Below are 18,745 nucleotides of genomic sequence, written 5' to 3'. Positions count from 1 at the left end.
CAACAGAGTAAACTGAGACTACCTGTTCAAGAGCTAGGAGAAATTTGGTTTTAGAACATTAATTCATATTTTACATTAAACCTCTCTCTCCCGATTCAAGACTGACCAAACTGACCCAGAGGTCAGCGTCAATAACATCTTTTGTATAGCCCATATTCGAAAATCACAATTTGTCGCACAGGGCTTAACAAGGTGCAACAGCAGCTGCCCCTAAACCCTCAGCAAGAGTGAGGAAATGCGACTGATGTTTAAAAAAAAAAAGCAGACGTATCATTGATCCACAAATGCTGGTTTTGTCCAAGCCATGAGTAGTTCTGTACCACTAGTATCACCCAAAAGCTTTGTTTAGGGAATTTACTAGAAAGAGCATCCTTCCTGGTGTGGTAATGAGACCCTCTTTTCTACTCATCTCTTAGCACAATGCTGGATACAATATCCACATTTTGAAATTTAAATTAAGTCTGACTGTTTTTGATCCACTACACTTGTTATTACTTACCTTTTTATGTAATTCATCAATTTATTGGTGAACTGAATTATATTGGTGAACAAACACATCACAAACAACACACAAACTTTTTTTATGTATAGTTTACTTGATTGTAATTAAACACAAGTGAAAACAAAGCTCTACTTACTGGCATGTACTCTTTCATACTGAGCCAAGCAAATAGGACATACAACACTTGACATTATACAAAGTAAGCTGCCAAGGCAGCCATTTTGTCCTTAGGTTTTTTGGGATTACCACGGCGTCCCCGGCCTCGTCCTCGTCCTCTTCTCGCACCCCCACCCCGGTACCTCATGGTGGCATGTTTGAGCTCCACCAGATCCTGGAAAACTGAATCGCAGAAAACGCAGCCTGTGTGTTGGGTCTCACCGGCAGGAAGCGGAGTGCGAGTCTTGTTGAAGTCAACAGCGACCAGAGAGGCGTCACAGGCGTCACAGCTCTCCTGAGCAACCTAAGGAAAGAAAGAAGCACATGGGATCAAGAGAAACTGTTAGAGTTGAAAAAAAGCACCATAAATTCAATGATGGAACATTAAAGAGCAGAGTTCAAATCAGATCACAACTGAGTTTTAAAGTAGCTTTGAATAACTGTAATCACATTTTGATATTAACATAACCTTTTATGACATTGATCAGAGAAATCAGATGTTCATATATTTGTGTTTTCTTTTCTGGTTGGTGAAGCCTATATACATTTATATGTGAAGATTATCATGACAAGATGTAGGACTGTTCTTACCTGCACTCTGTGTGCATGTTCAAAGAAGTGGACCACCACATTGCATTTATTACAGGCCATCCTCCATTTTGGTCCAGAGGTGGGATCCAGCACCAAAACCCCAGAATCACACTCCACACACTGTCCAATGCCCAAAGAGTTGAGAGAGTGCTGACAGGATGGATGAGTACATTCATTACATCCCATACCTGAAAAAAAAAGGACTAATGGTCAGATTAACAAAGAAAATGGTGTTTAAATTAACATTTTGGTTTCATTGGGTTTAAAGGCCATAATTAATTGTATTCAGCAGTTGGTTAACTGGGATAGTGTACAAGAACATCTGTACTGAGTATGAATTAGATGTACACAAATGGGACATACCAGCGAAGGTGGTTGAGAGCAACAGAGCTAAGATCCTCTGTGAGTTCAGATTCCTAGGGCTAGAAGGTTTCACAACAACAAGAATGATTGAATTAAGAAACAAGTTTCTCTCCTACCTTTTTTCATGTCCCTGAAAGGCGGGTTGCTGTAGCAGTAAGGGCACAACGGGTAGCTCTTGCCCCGGGCCCCAGAGGTCCACAGCACCAGCTCAAACTCATCCAGTGGACAGCGGAGCTCCTTGTACAGCTTGATGGCTCCATTCTGTGGGAGACTGTATGTCTCATCACAGTGGGAACAGTGGAGCCTGCTGGGCTTGGCCTGCAGATACATGTTAGGATCAGATGTGATGAAACAATTTTTCACTTTGTGTCAAAACCTTCTGGACAGTCTTCATCTAACCAGTTTTATGGTACTGTGGTCACAGTGGGCTGTTGTTTTCATTTCTTTGTGGTTGATCGTGAAGCTTTATTTGCATATTAATAAAGGTACTGTTGACCATGTTGCTCATGATACCATCTTGAATGCACATAGGCAATTTGTTGGGGTGACTTCATCTGAAACTGAAAGTCTTTCAACACTGGTTCTATGTTCCATGTTGTGTTTCCACTGTGAATGACTAATACATCATTAAAAACAGAACACAAAGATGTTCCAATGTTTAAATGGTACCAAACTGAGGACGCAATTCTTGCTTTTACAAAATCAAATGTGATTTCAGATTAATTTCCTGTATATTTACCCATAGGGATTTATCCGTAAACTGAAATGAAGGTGAATATTTAACTTCCCACTGCATTAGTTCTCATACACCAGGTTGCATTTATAATTCAGCCTGTGATCATAGATGATGTGTTCAGGATCAGTCCTGGTAGTCTCAGTGTTTACTGTAGACTGCAAGATCACTGGTTCAAATCCAGTGGATGACCTTTCTTAAATATCATCCCAGACTTGATGGCAATTCTTTACTGTTGACTTGGTTATACTTTGATTGTTGACTATGGTGGCATCCGATAGTGATGGTGGATCCTGATTGTGGTGGCTGCTGATCGTAGACTATGGTTACAACAAGAGTGCTTGATATACAATATGCTTACTCAGATACTCTACCATTATTGACAATAATTCCTCAATTAATTTACCTTCTATCATGCTACAAACTGTTTATTCTAATCAATGCTGTAAATACTCTGGGAGAGGGATCCCTTACATGTGGCTCTCTCTGAGGTTTCTACTTTCTTTTTTCCCAGTTAAAAGGTTTTTTCAATTAGGTTTTTCCTCACTCTTGTTGAAGGATAAGGGCAGAGGACGTCACACCATGTTAAGCTCTATGAGACAAATTGTGATTTGTGAATATGGGCTATACAAATACATTTGTATTGATTCATTAATTTTAAAGGTATATTCAGTCAATGTCAGTAGATATCAGATTTTACTAAAAAACCTCACACTGAACACCTTTCTCAAAACCTAAACAATACTAAGAAAATAGTTTGTCAGTTGAGCATGTATTGTCCCAGTCCAGGAGATATTCTCTACATTCATGCTGCTGCCACGTCACTAAAAATCAGTGGACCAAGTTTCAAGTTATATGAAAAGGTAAAAAGTCCTTAGTTACATATGGTAACAGCATATGCATGTGCAAGCATGTATTTCCAAAGGCATTATCGGTTATTTGTTGTAAACATACAGGCCAAAGGATTTGATTTATTCCATTCACTTACCTTTAATACTATAAAGGGTGCTAAAAGCCACTGTTGGTGTATCTTAACATTACAGAAGCATGTGAAACCATTATGTGACTATCAGTAGTTACATGTGCTGATTTTTTAAAGTACCCTTTCAGGACTGACACTGACATACAGTTTCTCGTCTGTCGTATCTCTCAGAGGACTTCATAGAAGGCCGACCTCGTGGCTTCCACGAGAACACGCAACCTATTACGCACGTATTCAGATAGAATGGCAATGACTGAGATCTGCAGCCTCATGGTTTATTCATGAATTCAAAAGTGGTTCTTCAATCAGGTGGAAATGGTGATTAAGTATGTCAGCTGAACTTTGGAGGCCAGAGCTCAATTGCCAGACATCATGTGGTCCAGAAAGGACAACAAATGGTGCCTTAATGATCAATCCCAGGGCTTTCCACAAGGATATCAAGCAGCCAGCAAGTGGGATAAAGTGCCTTCCCTGGAGAAAGCATTGGGCCGTAAAAAGCCCCAATTTTTTGCCATCGGTATATTTTAATGCCACTATACTTTCATACACACTGATTCAATTATTGCATAGTTAAAGTTCTACCTGATTATAAACATAGAGTGAATTATTTAAACGGAATGAGGAAAACAAATTGATAATTAAATAAGAAAATTAAGAATTAATAATAACTTTGTTCCACAAAAAGAAGGAGAAAATGACTAAGAGAAAATATAAACCACAAGGCCTAACTGAGTCTGAAATAGTTTTGGGGGAAACTGTGTGACTTTGACTGGTCATATCTCTTTCAATGTCTGTCACAGAGAAATCTCATTTTAAAGCTCTTTTCCACCTTCATATTTATCATACAATGATCAATCCCCAAAATAAAAATAGCAGCACTATAAGCATTATCCCGTCACTAATTCCTTACCCTGTTGTTAAAGAGCAGTGCATGGTCAGGCACAGGGACTTCTACAAGGATTTGCAGTAGCAAGTGGGGAGATGACCAGCAATATCCCCCACATCACACCTACCCTATATTACTCACAATCACTTCCAATTAAGTTCAATTAAGTTAACGGTTCTTGTTCTCACTGCATGGTCAGGCACCTGTACATCCTAGACCTGCTTCTATCTTTTATCACCAGTCAGGCACTGAGGTCTTCTGACCAGGGCTTGCTGGTTGCCACTAGCACTTGATTTCATGGGCACTAGAATCCCAGTTGTGAGTCTCATCCTGATATTGATCACATTCAGGATATGGTGTTTACATGGAACATTGTGAAAATTTTAATTCCTTTATGGAGGCTATAGAAAATGACGCCGCTTTGGCTTATAGCGCACTTAGCTCTATTAGACGCCAACATCGTGTTGCCGATTTGGCTTATCCCCATATTTAATTGCCAACAATTAAAGAGTGACATCAAATTTTAAACATATCCTGGAGGTTGGCCGGTGTCATGCTGTTGCTGCCACTGCACAGAACCAGGGCACAGTGGATGAAGATGTCCGGCCAACATGATGTCATGATGTAGACTTGCTGATGATCACATCTGAAATATACACTGTTTAACTGATTTACTTTAGACTGTTCTGCTGACCTGGATGTACTTCATGAAGCGGCGGCACTTGCCACAGCGGGACAGTGGCTTTCCTGTGGCAGCAATGGGGGAAAAGGAGACCTCCATCAACTCATCCATGCCTATAAAACAAAGACATACACTGTGAGCTGGAGTTGCACAAGAGTTAACAGATAGTAATATAAAGATGCATGACTTACATTATGAACTACTAAGCTTAATATTCATTCATTGACATTCATTACGTCTGCGAGTTCGATGCATAGTCAAGGGCAGAACACTGTGGGAAAAAACTGAATTGACGACAGCAAGGTAGTTTAGCTCACTGGGGTTCAGCTGAATTAAACTTGAGCATTAGATGTGTTAAACTATGCACGATATATCCACTATAAAACTTTCCCCATGCATCATTACTAAGACAGAGAGGACCGCTGTGCAGTGGCTATGCTTTATGTTCATTGATTCATATAGTGAGCAGAGGGTTTGCAATGTACTGTAATTGCTTTATTAGAGGATACTTAAAAAGTCAATAATCCCCAACTTCACAGACTATGTTTAAGAGTAGGCTTAGATCCTTTCTTTTTGATTAGGGTTATAGTTACAGCAGGTTCAGGTCTGTCTTCAACCAGCTCTTAGTTAGGCTGCTGTAGGACTAGATTGTCAAGGGACACATGACACACAGAGCTTGTCTTTCCTCCTCTTCCTCATCACCACATTAATATCTCATTAATACCGACTTGTCTTCATCCCCAGAGTACTTGTGCTTTATCGTTGCAGATCTGGGATCGCAGATGTAACCATAGTGTTAATCGCGGTGGCAGCTGATGGTAGATAATGATTACAACTAGATTGTTTTGCTATCCAGTATGCCTACTCACATATTCTAATATTATTTGCAATACATCATTAAAATAGCCATTATCGCTCCCTTCATTTCTGTTTTCTCTTCTATGTTGTAAATACTGTTATTGTGCTGATGTGCTCCGTTGCACATCTATCACACTTCTGTCTGGCCTGGGAGAACGATTCCCCACTTGCAACCATCTCTGAGGTTTCTACATTTTTTCCTTGTTAAAATGTTTTTTCCACTCTTGTTGATAGGGGTTGTACCTTGTTAAGCAAATCTTGATTTATGAATATGGGCTATACAAATAAAACTTTATTGATTGTTTTTTCTTCAAATTCAACAGAGTCCAACAGAATCAGAAACAAACGGAAAACATAAGGAGCCAATACCCATTCTTATGGTCAACACATGATACTTCAAAACAGTAGCCCTGTTGTAGCTACATTGCAGCCTACAGTATGACGTCAGAGCAGATGCTTGTTTATGTCAAGTGACATTTTTTTTTGCATACATTGACAGAGTTGCAGTGAACGTACCAGTGATAGAATCCACAAAGAAGTGAAACTTCCTCTTGAAGATATCTAGTGTATGCTGAAGGACCTGTTGGAAGTTGGCTTTACCCAGTGCAATAAGGTTCAGTTGCTTCTCTACTGCGCTGCGTATAGTGGGTAAAACCAGCTCTGCATCTGTAAAACACACACACAGTTTTCAAAGATGATTCAGCAACATTCGAAATACCTACAATGGAATAGCATCTACCAATCTCTTATAGATGTAGGAAATTGTACAATAATAAAAGGCAAATGACCTATCTTGTAGTAGCCATGAACCAGGACAATGCCCAAGTTTGTTGGTTTCAACTTTCGTCCATTCTCGATTGTGACATAGTTCCTCTGGCAGATGTTGTTGATGTGGACAGGGATGCTGGCATCAGTACCTGGCAGCAAGAGGAAGAAACAGTAAAACTGTTCTCCTGGTATAATCATTATTCCTTCACAGATTAATGCTCTGCTGCAAGTGCTCATTGAAATGTAGAGATGAATAAAGAACAGTAACAAGAGGTGAGTTCCCACTCTATAATTTAAATCATAAAAGTCCACAATACCTTATCAATGAGATTTGAATTAGTGTGGGTGGCCAAGAAAGTGACTTCACCAATTCATGATCAATCATGATTCATGATCAATAAAAATCAGTGGACCAGTGGTGAGATTATTTTCCCAACCTCTGAGTCCAAGGTCAAGACTGAACATGGAACCTCAGCTATATGGATGATTGTTAGACTTTCAGTTATAACACATTAACAGCTGTTTATCAAATCGGCAGCACTGAGGTATACCAACGCCATGTTTCTCCATGAGTGTGATGAGTTCGGCCTCGGTCAGATAGTCCGGGGGGCTGGTCTGCTTTTCCACCAGCTTGATCTCATCTACTGTGAAAGTGTCTCCACGCTCACATTCTGGCAAGGTCTCTTCTAGCGGGATGCCCTGCCAAGGCATCACTGTTGTGAAACCTGGGAATCAATCAAAAATACACTTAGCAAGGACTAAGTCGTTGTAAATCATTTGTGCACAAGGTTCTTCCTAACTAGCACATTTAAAACTGTTGATTTGATAGACCTAGTTGCATCAATAAAATATAAGGAATGCTCTAGCCAGGGGAAACCTGAGTAATGTGTAAAACATCCTTAAATAATCAATCAATCAACTACATACATTTAACTGTAGCATCACAAAATGTTTCAGGGAAGAAAAGAGTGTCTCAGAGTTGCAATGGAACGAATGGAATCCATCCAAATAAAACCCATCCATTGTATCGGCTTCATACTTGGTATGTGTATTGTAAATGACCCAAGGAAGTGCAGCATCGAATTTGATCCAATTTGGACACAAGTTCACGTACGTTCGATATGAATACACCTTTAAGTAACAGGTGACCAGCACTATGTGGCAGTGGCGGCTAGCACTCATAAATGTAAATGACATTGTCGATCACCACAATAGCGTGTTTATGAAAACTGATGGGACAATCAGATTATGCTAAAATAGGAAGATTTCTGCCAAATCGAAAAAATTCATGGGGATAATTGTTTTGAAATGTTGTTTAAGAACACATTATTACTTGTAACAGTAGTAGCAGCAGTAGGGACACACAAGCAACTACTCAAAAGCTAAGAGAAAAGACATTAAACAAATTAAGTACAAATACATGTGTGACGATTTTAACACTTGTATGACCACAGCTGACTGAGTGCGTACCTGGTGAGATCAGGGTTTTGCCGGTACATGAGAAGGCCTCTGGGCCAATGCTGAATTCTATTGTGGTCTGTAGGTACTTGCAGTCCTGACTGATTGTGGCAATGAAATGCCGTGTGATGTACTCATACAGCCGCCACCCATCACTCCCTGTGGACGAGCAGAAGAGAAAGCCCCTGGGTTAGAGGTCAAGAGTGAAAATATGTCCGTCAAAGAAAGGAGCAGCCAAAATCTGTGCTTGAGTGATAGGGCCACTGTTTTAGCTTAGATATGGTGACACTGACATTTCTGCTGATTATCTTTTATTTGACACAGCAAGACAAACTAAATTCCATTCACCTCCATTGAATTGGGGCGGAGGCAGAAATCTGGACAAAAAAAAAGATCTGCAGGGTTAGACATGCAGAGGTAAAAGAAAAGTTTGTCATTTGAGTAAATCAACACCATAATCAATTAGATCTAAGTTTATGTTAAGTGATCGGTGTAAAAGAGTCAAGTCTAGTGACATTTGGGGGAAAAAAAAATATTGCTTGGCCACTAACTGCAAACGTTTCCCAGTGAAACATTTCATCTCTCATTCAAGAAGGCTCCCAAGTTCAATTCGCCAGGTCTTATTAAAGAACAGATTCATAACTCATGGCCACGACTTATGATCTTGTTCCCACGACTTAATAACTGGTGGCCACAATTTATTATCTTGTTCCCATGCATTATTAACTTGTGGCCAGGCAATTGTTTTCCCCCAAATGTCACCAGAGGGGCTCCGTAGAGAAGGGCTGTTTTGACAGGTGATGTCAAACCTCTCTCCCTTTACTCTCTTTCACTCTCAGAGGTGATATTCATGATCAATTGCTATTATCAATAATGCAATGAGTTGCACGACCTACCCAGTTCCCCCTCTGAGGCAGCACGCATCGGAGTGATGGGTGGATGGTCTCCTGCATCAGATCCTTTCCTGGGTCTGTTCAGTCCAGTTGAAAGCAGAGCCTTCACCTGAAAGGTGAAACATGTTTTAAGAAACAAATTCTCGTGTCCACTTCTTGCTTATGAGGATGAATAAAATGAAAAAGTTTCTGTATGCACACACAGCTGACTTTCAATGCATCCCTGAACCCACAGTGACACTCACCTCTTCTGCCCAAAAGGGATTGTTGGTCTGCTGCTTCAGTGTTCCTTTCAGATCGAAGTTCTCTGGGTAGTGGGTCGTCTCAGTACGTGGGTAGCTGATGTAGCCCTGTGTATACAGTCGCTCTGCAATCTGCATGGTATGCTGGGGACCCATGCCTGAGACAGTAAAAAAAAAACCTCTCAGGAATATTTTCTCTTGTGCTTACACTGTCGCAAACCTAAGAGCTGGCAGTTGAGTTGCATCTCTCTGAGATTAGAAAGTACAGACAACAGTGATCTTGAATGAAGTCTGTAATTCTTTTAAGTTTGTAATATTTCATATATGTAAGAGTTTTTCCTGTTCAATTTGTCCATTAACTCCAACTGAAAAAAATTCTCTATTCTTGCATCTTCTATATTTTCTAATTCTAGTAAATACAAAGTACTGATTTTTATTTTTTAAAGGATAAGGCTTGTGATACATTATATTTTGTAAAGACTAAAACCAGGAATGAGTTAAGTTAAATAAGTTAAATTAACTGCATTGTGTGTGTGTACCATAGACCTCTGCTCTGCTGCATCAATGTTGTACAAAAACCTTTTTAAGAATTTTTTAGAAATCCACCTGTTGCCCCAAATACCCACTATAAAATCAAACATGTATGACTGAGCCACTAAATGATGTTCCAACAAATGTACCACCACCACAACGTCCTCCTGTTTCAGTGATGTTTGCAGAGAAAAACTACAGTGGTCAGCAGTAGGAAAATACTGAGTTATGAACCAATAAATGTGTGCAGTCCTTTTAAATATTTATGTCTGCATTAGGAACCAGTGGATTTGGGGCTTAAGGCCACAAACTGAATAAGTCAGACAGAATTGTGAGGCAACCTGGCACATTGTTTGTTTGGGTCTTTTCATGTCCTTCAATGAGATTTGGAGAAAACATATTATTAACTTATTATTATGAACTCTAAAAATCATAAATAAATGATCTTTATTTGATGATATCCATCTTGAAATTAAACCATTATGTCTTAAATGCTCATCATTTCCTAGTTACTGCTTCTCAGTTCCCTGTGAGGTATTTCCAGATTTTAAACAGTGGAATAGGGAAAACAAGCTTGTTGTATCATGTTTAAAGTGAACCAAAATTATAACGGTTATAAGTATTATCGCTGTATTGTTAAAATGTGCTGTAAATGTTCAAAAATAACGGATACACCAACTATAGAAATTTCCTCAGGTTTTATATTGAAATAATATATATAATTAATACAAATTATAATAGTAATATCATGATTTATCAAAGGTTGACAGCTTCTAAGGGGTTTTTCTTTTTTTAAAACATTACATTATAATGTTAATATACTCAATAATACTCAATGAAATGAACAACTCTCCTCTCATAATGTGATAAGACTCCTTTACTACTACCCGATGGGTCGAGCCGGTTTCGGGCTCGGTTGCTAATGCCAAATACCAAAATAAATAATTCACAAACAAAATGCTGCGTTTGTTGATGTAAATGTACCTAAAGCAGAGCTGGCCACTCTCAACATCTCCACTGTGTTCAAGGCCTGGGGTCTCTGCTTGGCCTTCTCTTTCTTACTCACTGACTCCACCTACATTAAGAGACGTATTAAACAGCTTACATCAGAGCTCAGGTTAGGTCAGGGAAAGTTCTCACCTCACAGGAACAACGGAAAAAACAAGCTGACTAAGGTTAGGTTGAAGTTAGGTGAGTTTATACCATCAATCATCATGATTCTTCAGGACCATAACAAAAACACATGTTGCAAGTTGGTTACTTGTTAGGTTACAATTCATTACAGGACGTTCTGTATCATTTAAATCATTATCAGTAGGAGAAAAACATTTATTCAGGTTGTATATTTCTAAATTTTCAAACTACCATAAAATCTTAAAGCAAACACAATGTATAATTAAATGGTTTTACTTTTGAAAAGTGGCTGTACAAATGTCACTCTAGATGACATACAGTACATGTTAATACACTTGATAATAGTGACCAGTTAGCACAGAGTGAACTTGGCTTTATTAGGCTTTTGCTCTTACCTTGGCCTCCCTCGACGTCTTAGCCAGATTGACAAACATCTGGCCAACGTCCCTGTCGAAGACCCTCACCCTGTTCCAGTCCAGCATCAGTGGGTTGTCCTTTCCTTTGAACACCTGTGAACACACACAGTCTCTCACTATAGCACTCCAGCAAGAGATTGATTAACACGGCATCAAGGAGAGTGAACGTGGAGATTTACCTTGGCCTGGATGATCCAGTAAGTCTCCGGTTTAAAGGACTGGATCTTGTCATGGCGTTCCACACAGAAGCCAAGTGTGGGGGTCTGGCATGGTCCAAATGAGATCAGGGACGAGTCTAGATTACCGTATTTACCCTGAAAATACTTGGTCTGGAACCTGAAAAATATTTGACCCACAGATGTCAGGTTGTTGTTTTTAGGAGGGTGTTACTAGCTAAAAGAATCTAATGAATCCAATCATTATTTTCATTAAATTGGCAGTTTTGACTACATGGACCAAGATCTTTGTATAAGGGTGCAATTACACATGGATTAGTGACTGACCCTGCATCTTTCTTACGTCACAACTGCATTCCAAAATTTCTGTTATACTTTCCGAAACTGAAAATTGACCCCAACCCCGAGTGTGGTTGTTTTGAAGACGTATCACTTGTGAAGTGTTCGGTAAAACCATTATAGTAACAAGTGCTTTTTCAGCGTGAAGTCTTGTTTCCTACTTCATTGAGAAAAGGCAGTTTTAAGTATTTGTAAACTACATTTACAACTACTGCTCTAGTCTCTAGTCAACTCAAAGTTGTTCAAACTACTCGTCATATTAAACTATTCACACACATTCATACAGTGCATTCATACAAACAGCCATTAGGAGATGTTTAGGGTTTGCCCAGTGTCTTGCCCAAAGAGATTTCTACATACAGGCTGGAGGAGCCAGGAGTTTAACCATCACTTGCATCAAACAAAGCAAAACTTTTCGCTGTTTTTCAAATTCTTTGAGCATCACATGCATGTCTACATTTTAAGATGCAAATTCATTTCTGCGCCATTTTGTCGTTATAATGCTTAAACCTCTGTATCACAAACCAAGTTTTTCACTCTAATACCAACTGATTCTGTGAACTACATATATAATACATTTTCCCAGAAATGTACAAAGAAATAATCAGCGAAATGAATTAGGTACTTGCCCCCAGGTTTTGGGCGGCATCTCTCTTTGCTTTAGAATTTCCTTTGTCAGATTATTTCTTGTTCAAATTATCCAGTAAAGCAATTAGAAACAGTTTTAAAGTGACAGACCATATTTGTCTGATATGTAGCCAACAGGACACCCCTCCAAATTGGTGAATATTCTTAGAAAGATGTACATTTATTGCTCAAATTTTTTCAAATTTGAATTAAAGTCAAGCTTCAAATTTCTAGGCTGTTGTATGTGGCAGTAGAGAGCAGTGTACCGGGTGAAAGCACAGCCGATGCGCAGGTCCAGCTCCTGTCGAGCATCCACTGACAGTGCTTCGTTGCGGTTGGGCTCTCCGAGGCAGTTCATGGCATTCCAGATGTCGGTGTCGGTGATGGAGCTGAATTTGGCACGGTAAACACTCTGATCCATGGAACTCCCCTTGTTCATCACTGGCTGGATGGCATCCAGTACCTTAGATGCAAAAAGAAATGATAATTGAGCAGCAGATTAAACAAACTGTTTGCAGGCACAGAAACCGTTATGTGGTCAGTTTCTAGACCAAAAGGCCGAAGACAAAAACATCACCAGGTTCACTCAGGTATTCATGTTTTCACCACTGCTGATCAGAGCCAATAACAACCTGTGTCTATTGCAGAGTGACTCGACCCGGGAGTGAACGCAGATCAAATCAATTCCCAATTAAGACAAAAGTCAAATGTGGAAAAGGGGCCTGTCTGATGGCCTCTCCTTCAGCAGAGGAAAAATAAGATCTTGTACAGCAGCATTGCCTAACCTGACCAGGGAGGGTTTAGGATTAGAGTTAGGGCATGTTTGTTGACAAGTCAGTAAATCCATTTGAAATAATTTGCAGATTCACAATTGAGATAGGAAGAATGCACTTTAAAACCATGTGGAAATGCACAGAGCCATGGCTTGGATGTGATTATCAACATGGCACAGCCTGATACGGATCACGTGTTATTGTGAGGTGTTGATTGGGGTCTGAATTACCTCAAAACAGATGTTCTCGCCTTCTTTATCACAGTCCAGCCATAAAACCACGTAGTCACAGCCTCTACCTTCAACCTGCCATGACACCAGAAACTTGGGGTGAGCATTGAAGAAATAAAGCATGACACTGACCTCCAGGTCACACAGAAAGCAGCATGAAGTCTTATGAAACCACTTACTGGGTCCACCTCTAAAATGTACCTGAAGGAACTTGACCATGTTTAGTTTGGGGTTGGCCTCCTTCTTTTCTGTGGGAGCTTTGCTGAAGAGTTCTGCAGGGTCCACCTTGTCCCAATTGTTGTACTTTCCTTGAAAAAAAGTAAACGGCAAAACAACTTATAAACTCCAAGAAATCCAAATCACACTGAGGTGGTTGAAATCCAAATCAATGCAAATCAAATTGGAAATGTCTTTCCTAGTTTTTGTATAAAGCAAGACATAATGAGTAGTCTAATGAAGGAGTTGACAGTTGAGGAAATCCTATGAAGGCATGCACCGATCATTTTCAAATTCCTAATGCAGATTCAGACAACTAAATCATATCTGATGAGGTGTGAGTGTTTCCTAATTGTGATATGAGATCAGTCAAGGTTAAAAAGAAGGCAACACTGAAAGTAAAAGATACCCACCGATGAAATCCAGACTCATCACATGTCCACAAACAGAAGTCATCTTAAAGCGTGCCGTCTGGCCCTGGAAGCTGCCGGTGTATTCGTGCACTGAGCATGCTCCATTGAGCCCCTTGCGACTTGTACAACTTCCTAAAGCCAACGAGAACATGTGTTAATCAGCCTGCAGAATCCATTTTAGTCACAGGACATCCAGATCATTCAAATGCCATTTTTTTGTAGGCAATTAAATTGGTTGAATATAAACTGATCAATAGCAGATAGACTTAATACTGTTCACACTCCAACCAACAATTATTATATTGAGTTCATTCCGAACCATATTTAATGAGCTCAAATCAATGAGCCATTGTTGCTCGAGCTGTTTTAGGAAATGTCTTCTTTTCATTTATTTATTATTTTTAAAGGAAAGTATAAACTTGTGAGCCGTTTTTAAAGATTTACTTTGGATTCAGGGTCACAGACAGTGTATAGAAGTCAGAGTAGAGAGTTGATAGATGGTCCTGATCTTTTCATGGGATTTTGGAAATAAAATTTGGGGATTGGTTGTGCACAAAATGTAAATGGATGTTTTCAGGCGTATGGGATGAGAACTATGTGAGGTTGTCTTGAATTTGCATTTAGCTCAGTTGCGATCAGCTACTTATCAAGGAGGAAAGTTAGCTAGTTAAAATAATATTTATTTGGGGTGATCAAATCAGTGGATCTTGCTGAAACTTTGAAACACTCCAAAACTTTACATCAAATGGCGATGAGTCAGAAGTGGACTTTAAAAACGTCAGAGCGGTGACAAGTGAGTCAGGACAGTAGTGAGGGGCCTCACTTGGTTACATTGGCGCAATACGCTAATGTCCTCTCTGAATAAAGTTATTCTCTCAAGGCTAAATGCTAATCACAGGAACATGGTCACAGACTGTTGTGATGGAAACCGGAGTGACCCCCCACCTAGACACACACACAATCGTCACTACTGTCGGACAATAGCTATGGCATGAAAAAAGACTATATATATAGAAGCAGGTCCAGACTGAGAGCCAAACGAGGACCAAAGAAAACAGAGAAAAAACAGCATCCTCAAGGAAAAGAACAGAAGCTCCATCACACGTTCACTTCATAAACCTTAAACATGGAACAGTTCCAGGTAAGAGACCTAACGTTACGTTGTTGTTGACGCTGACTTAACTTTTCTTTTTTTGTGACCAATTTTGTGTTTATATTTAAATTGGGTCATAAAAAAATTGTTTTCCACAGCTACAACATGGGTTACATACAACCGGCCTTGTGAGCAGCTTCGTTATAGTAAAGATGAAGTTCACATTTTTCCTAGTTTACCTTGCAGCTGCAGGAGATAGATTGGGTTACCCATTAACCTGAAGTTAAGCGGCTCAATCCCAGTCTCCCCCTATTCCACCAGTATATGAATGTATATGTGAATGGGTGAATCATCAAGACTAGATAAAGGCTAAATAAACACAGATTTATTTACTATGAGGACATTTTTAAGCAAAGAGTAAGTAAACAAGATCAACACAAATCAGACCAGAAATTTGAAGTCAGCTCACTGTACCTGAAGTTTTTGAAACTTGGTACAATTTAGTGAGCGAAATAAAACTCTTTAAATAGAGAGCGAAACACCTGCCAGTCCATGTTATTTGCCTATGACTTAACAAAGGAGGCAAAGAGGCAGATCAAGGTAAAATGAACTGTCAGTGTCTGTTCACATGAACATGTTTAAATGTGCACAGTTCTGTGAAAGGACAAACACTAGACATCTCCGGGCAGCTGATGCAGAGAAATCTGTCAACACTTCAAACAGTCTTGGTTTTCTGTGTTTCTAGGTGCTGCGCGTCTTTCTGCTGTGCCTGCTGGCCCTCCACCAGTGTCCGGCTATCCCACTAGGCAGTCAGTGTGTGGACGAATCCTTCTGCACGTACAGCCTGCAGGACTACTACAGCCAGCTGGTCAACCTGCCCAGTCACATCAACGAGCGCAGCATCGCAACCTGGAGCTATGTGTGAGTGCACGTGGTCACGCATCACTTGTAATTTATAATAATAATAATAGGTAATTAATTTAAAAAAAATGTAACTGGCTTCTGAGAACTATTGATTTGCTGATTTTCTTATAGTCATTTCAAATTCAAGATTTTTTGGTTTTGCACCGTTCATCTAACAAAACTTGAGAATTAAACAGTTTAGTAACATTAAGAACTGGGAGTTCTTGAATAAATAATTTTATATTATATTATTTTATATTTAAAATTCACTGTTTCCAGCTTCTTAACTGATGGGATTTCCTGTTGTTTTCCATTTTATATATAATAATAATAAGTCATTTTGACAAATCCACCGACTAAACGGTTATCTAAATAAATGAAGAAAAAAAAACAACAGATTTTTCGGTAAGGAAAAGAAGCAATGGTGGCTGATTCTACTTTGCATAGTGGACAGAAACAATTATTTGCAGAAGGAGCACCTGAGTAGAGAGAATATCTATATATAATATATGCTGTTGTATAAACTAGGGATGATATATCTTTTTTTTATTATTAATTATTTGACAATTATTTTATTTATCAATCGATTTATTATTTGGTTAATAAATTCCAGTCATAAGATCAACTGTTTTGTTTTGTTTGACCAGTAGTTCAAAGATAATACATTTAGTATAATAGAAGACAAAACAGCAAAATAAACCTTTAAGAAGCTGGAAGCAGAAAACCTTGTACGTGGTTTTGCATAAAACTACCATATTGTAAAAGATTTATATATTAGTATAAATATATATATTGTGATATACACTCAAGCATACCTCGTTTTGTGGCCTAGAGATAAGTCTCTATGTAATTCAAAGGAGATCACATTTAACATAACATTTACTTTGTCCACTAAAGGATAGAAAACCATCAAATACTGTTTACGGGCTAAGTGCTATTCTTTTTAAGGTCTTTTACAGTGATTGATTCTGTAGAGAAGACCACAATATTAATTAAATATTACTTCCTATGTGCCAAAATAATAATTTTACTATATTGTCATACTTTATAGTGTGAGATCTCTCTGTGTGGCTGAGCTACATAGTTCAGAATTTATTTGACGGACCAGAAGGTTAATTAACCTATTAGATGACTATCACTTGATTTCTTCAACCACAAACAGTCTAGTTGCAGTATACATGACAGCTTGTCTTGCCAGGTTAACTCACTAACAAGAGAAACCACTGAATGACTCTGATCTCCCCTGCTCCTCATCGCTCATCAGGGAGAACATCGACTTGAACCGTGTGCCTCAGGTCATCCATGAGGCCAGCTGCCACACCAGCCACTCCTGCAGGGGCCTCGACAACACTTTCGGTCTGGAGACCATTCCCGTGTCCCTGAGGATGCCCGTCCTCAAGAAAAACCCCAACTGCTTCCCCACGGCCAGCTACTCTCTGGAGTTTGAGCTCATCACCATAGCTTGTATATGTGCTATCTCCAGGCACAGCTGAAAAGGACGGACTGCTCTAACGTCAACATAGGACAAGCGTGAACATCGAGAATATGTGTTTGATCAGACAGAGCGCATTACAAAGATGTTAGATAGTTTTCTGAGAAATGGTCCATATCACTCACTGTTTTTGTTTTCCAGTGCACACTGCAAACTGTCCCCATTCAATACATATACATGTAATTAAAGGTATTTTACACTAACTGGTATCATTGTGTGCATATGGAGTATTCTGCTCATCAATGCAGGGGTATAGACTTCATCCAGATATTCTATAATGAGACACACTGCAGTGGTGGTGCACAGAGTAGATCAGCTACGTCTTGACACGTTTAATTGAATTATAAGTAAGTATCATTTTTAATGAGTACGTGCAGATCACAATATATAATAACGTCAGAGAGTATCTATCTAGAATTGTCTGGTTCTGTTTCACACATGAAAAGCAGCTCACGTCTACATTATTGTCCCACGTGACTACAACTCAAACAGCTCTCATCTTCTGGCTGCTCACAGACTCGACGTGCTGCGGTGATGAAGGCTGAACGAAGGCAGTGTGCTCCGTCACAAAGCGAAACGACAACGACACTTTCATCTGCTGCTTTGATCCTGGCTTTGTCTCTGTGTGCTGAATAAAGATGTCTCTGGTTGCACCGCTACAAACCAGTACTCACCTTTAGAGAGGATCTTGGAGATGGACTGAGCCAGGGAGGGCTTCTCCGCCACCATCAAAACAGTCCTCATGTTGGAACGCTGCCACTTCCTCCCGTAATGTTTCCGCAAGAAGTTCTGCTGCTCAGAAACAGTTCTACAATTCACAAAACATCAACGTTGCCCGTATCTGCTTGTTAGCAGTTTATTTTTCAAGGCACGCGAGCGGCCATGACAGCTCAGGTTATTTACTTCCGGTCACATGTCTTCTTCTCATGTAATTTGGCAGCGGCGGACACTACGAGGCGTAATACTGCCCTCTGCAGGATCGAATACAACTTACGCCAACACGGGTTCAAGTTTCAAGTTGTATCTGTCGTGTGCAAGTTAACACAGGGTCAGCAGGACAATGAAAGGTTTTTGGCAGCAGTGCAATAGTTTAATTAAAATAAAAGTAATGGTGTTGTTGGGGAATTTAGATCCCAGAATTTGCAGTTAATAGATAAGCACAGAGAAATTGATGCTACAATACAATCGATTTATTACACAAAGTTATGTCCATCTTACCATGTTTGTAATGTTTGCACTCAAAAGCTTTCAGCATCTTCAATGTATTTATAACAAAGGACATAAGCCA

General features: G+C 39.5%; 2 protein-coding genes across 2 annotated transcripts; one reads left to right on the top strand and one right to left on the bottom strand.

The window, feature by feature from the left end:
• Window positions 1-500: 500 nt before the first annotated feature.
• On the bottom strand, window positions 501-18,387 carry top3b (DNA topoisomerase III beta). The gene is made up of 18 exons (XM_020102401.2): window positions 18,132-18,387; window positions 13,970-14,101; window positions 13,542-13,648; window positions 13,341-13,415; window positions 12,604-12,800; window positions 11,375-11,531; window positions 11,175-11,288; window positions 10,630-10,720; window positions 9,118-9,272; window positions 8,876-8,981; window positions 7,992-8,138; window positions 7,073-7,246; window positions 6,542-6,670; window positions 6,270-6,419; window positions 4,908-5,008; window positions 1,729-1,930; window positions 1,250-1,437; window positions 501-962 (listed from the first exon to the last, which is right to left on the bottom strand). The coding sequence occupies exons 1-18, from the start codon at window positions 18,199-18,201 to the stop codon at window positions 693-695; spliced, it is 2,565 nt and encodes an 854-aa protein (XP_019957960.1). The 5' UTR covers window positions 18,202-18,387; the 3' UTR covers window positions 501-692.
• Window positions 14,993-17,660, top strand: LOC138407522 (uncharacterized). The gene is made up of 3 exons (XM_069524358.1): window positions 14,993-15,110; window positions 15,808-15,983; window positions 17,230-17,660. Exons 1-3 carry the CDS (start codon window positions 15,096-15,098, stop codon window positions 17,456-17,458), a joined length of 420 nt encoding a protein of 139 aa, XP_069380459.1. The 5' UTR covers window positions 14,993-15,095; the 3' UTR covers window positions 17,459-17,660.
• Window positions 18,388-18,745: the final 358 nt, after the last annotated feature.

This window comes from Paralichthys olivaceus, chromosome 4 (genome assembly GCF_024713975.1).
Source record: "Paralichthys olivaceus isolate ysfri-2021 chromosome 4, ASM2471397v2, whole genome shotgun sequence".
Taxonomy (NCBI): Eukaryota; Metazoa; Chordata; class Actinopteri; order Pleuronectiformes; family Paralichthyidae; genus Paralichthys; species Paralichthys olivaceus.
This window is presented reverse-complemented; position numbering and strand designations above follow the sequence as displayed.

Excerpts from the sequence above, each read along its gene's own strand:
- LOC138407522 (XM_069524358.1), top strand. Across the intron at positions 15,984-17,229 it reads ATCGCAACCTGGAGCTATGT|GGAGAACATCGACTTGAACC; the intron begins GTGAGTGCACGT and ends ATCGCTCATCAG.
- top3b (XM_020102401.2), bottom strand. The coding sequence starts at position 18,201 with ATGAGGACTGTTTTGATGGTGGCGGAGAAGCCCTCCCTGGCTCAGTCC. Across the intron at positions 6,671-7,072 it reads CATGGAGAAACATGGCGTTG|GTACTGATGCCAGCATCCCT; the intron begins GTATACCTCAGT and ends TCTTGCTGCCAG. Across the intron at positions 1,438-1,728 it reads TTTCAGGGACATGAAAAAAG|GTATGGGATGTAATGAATGT; the intron begins GTAGGAGAGAAA and ends TTTTTTTTTCAG.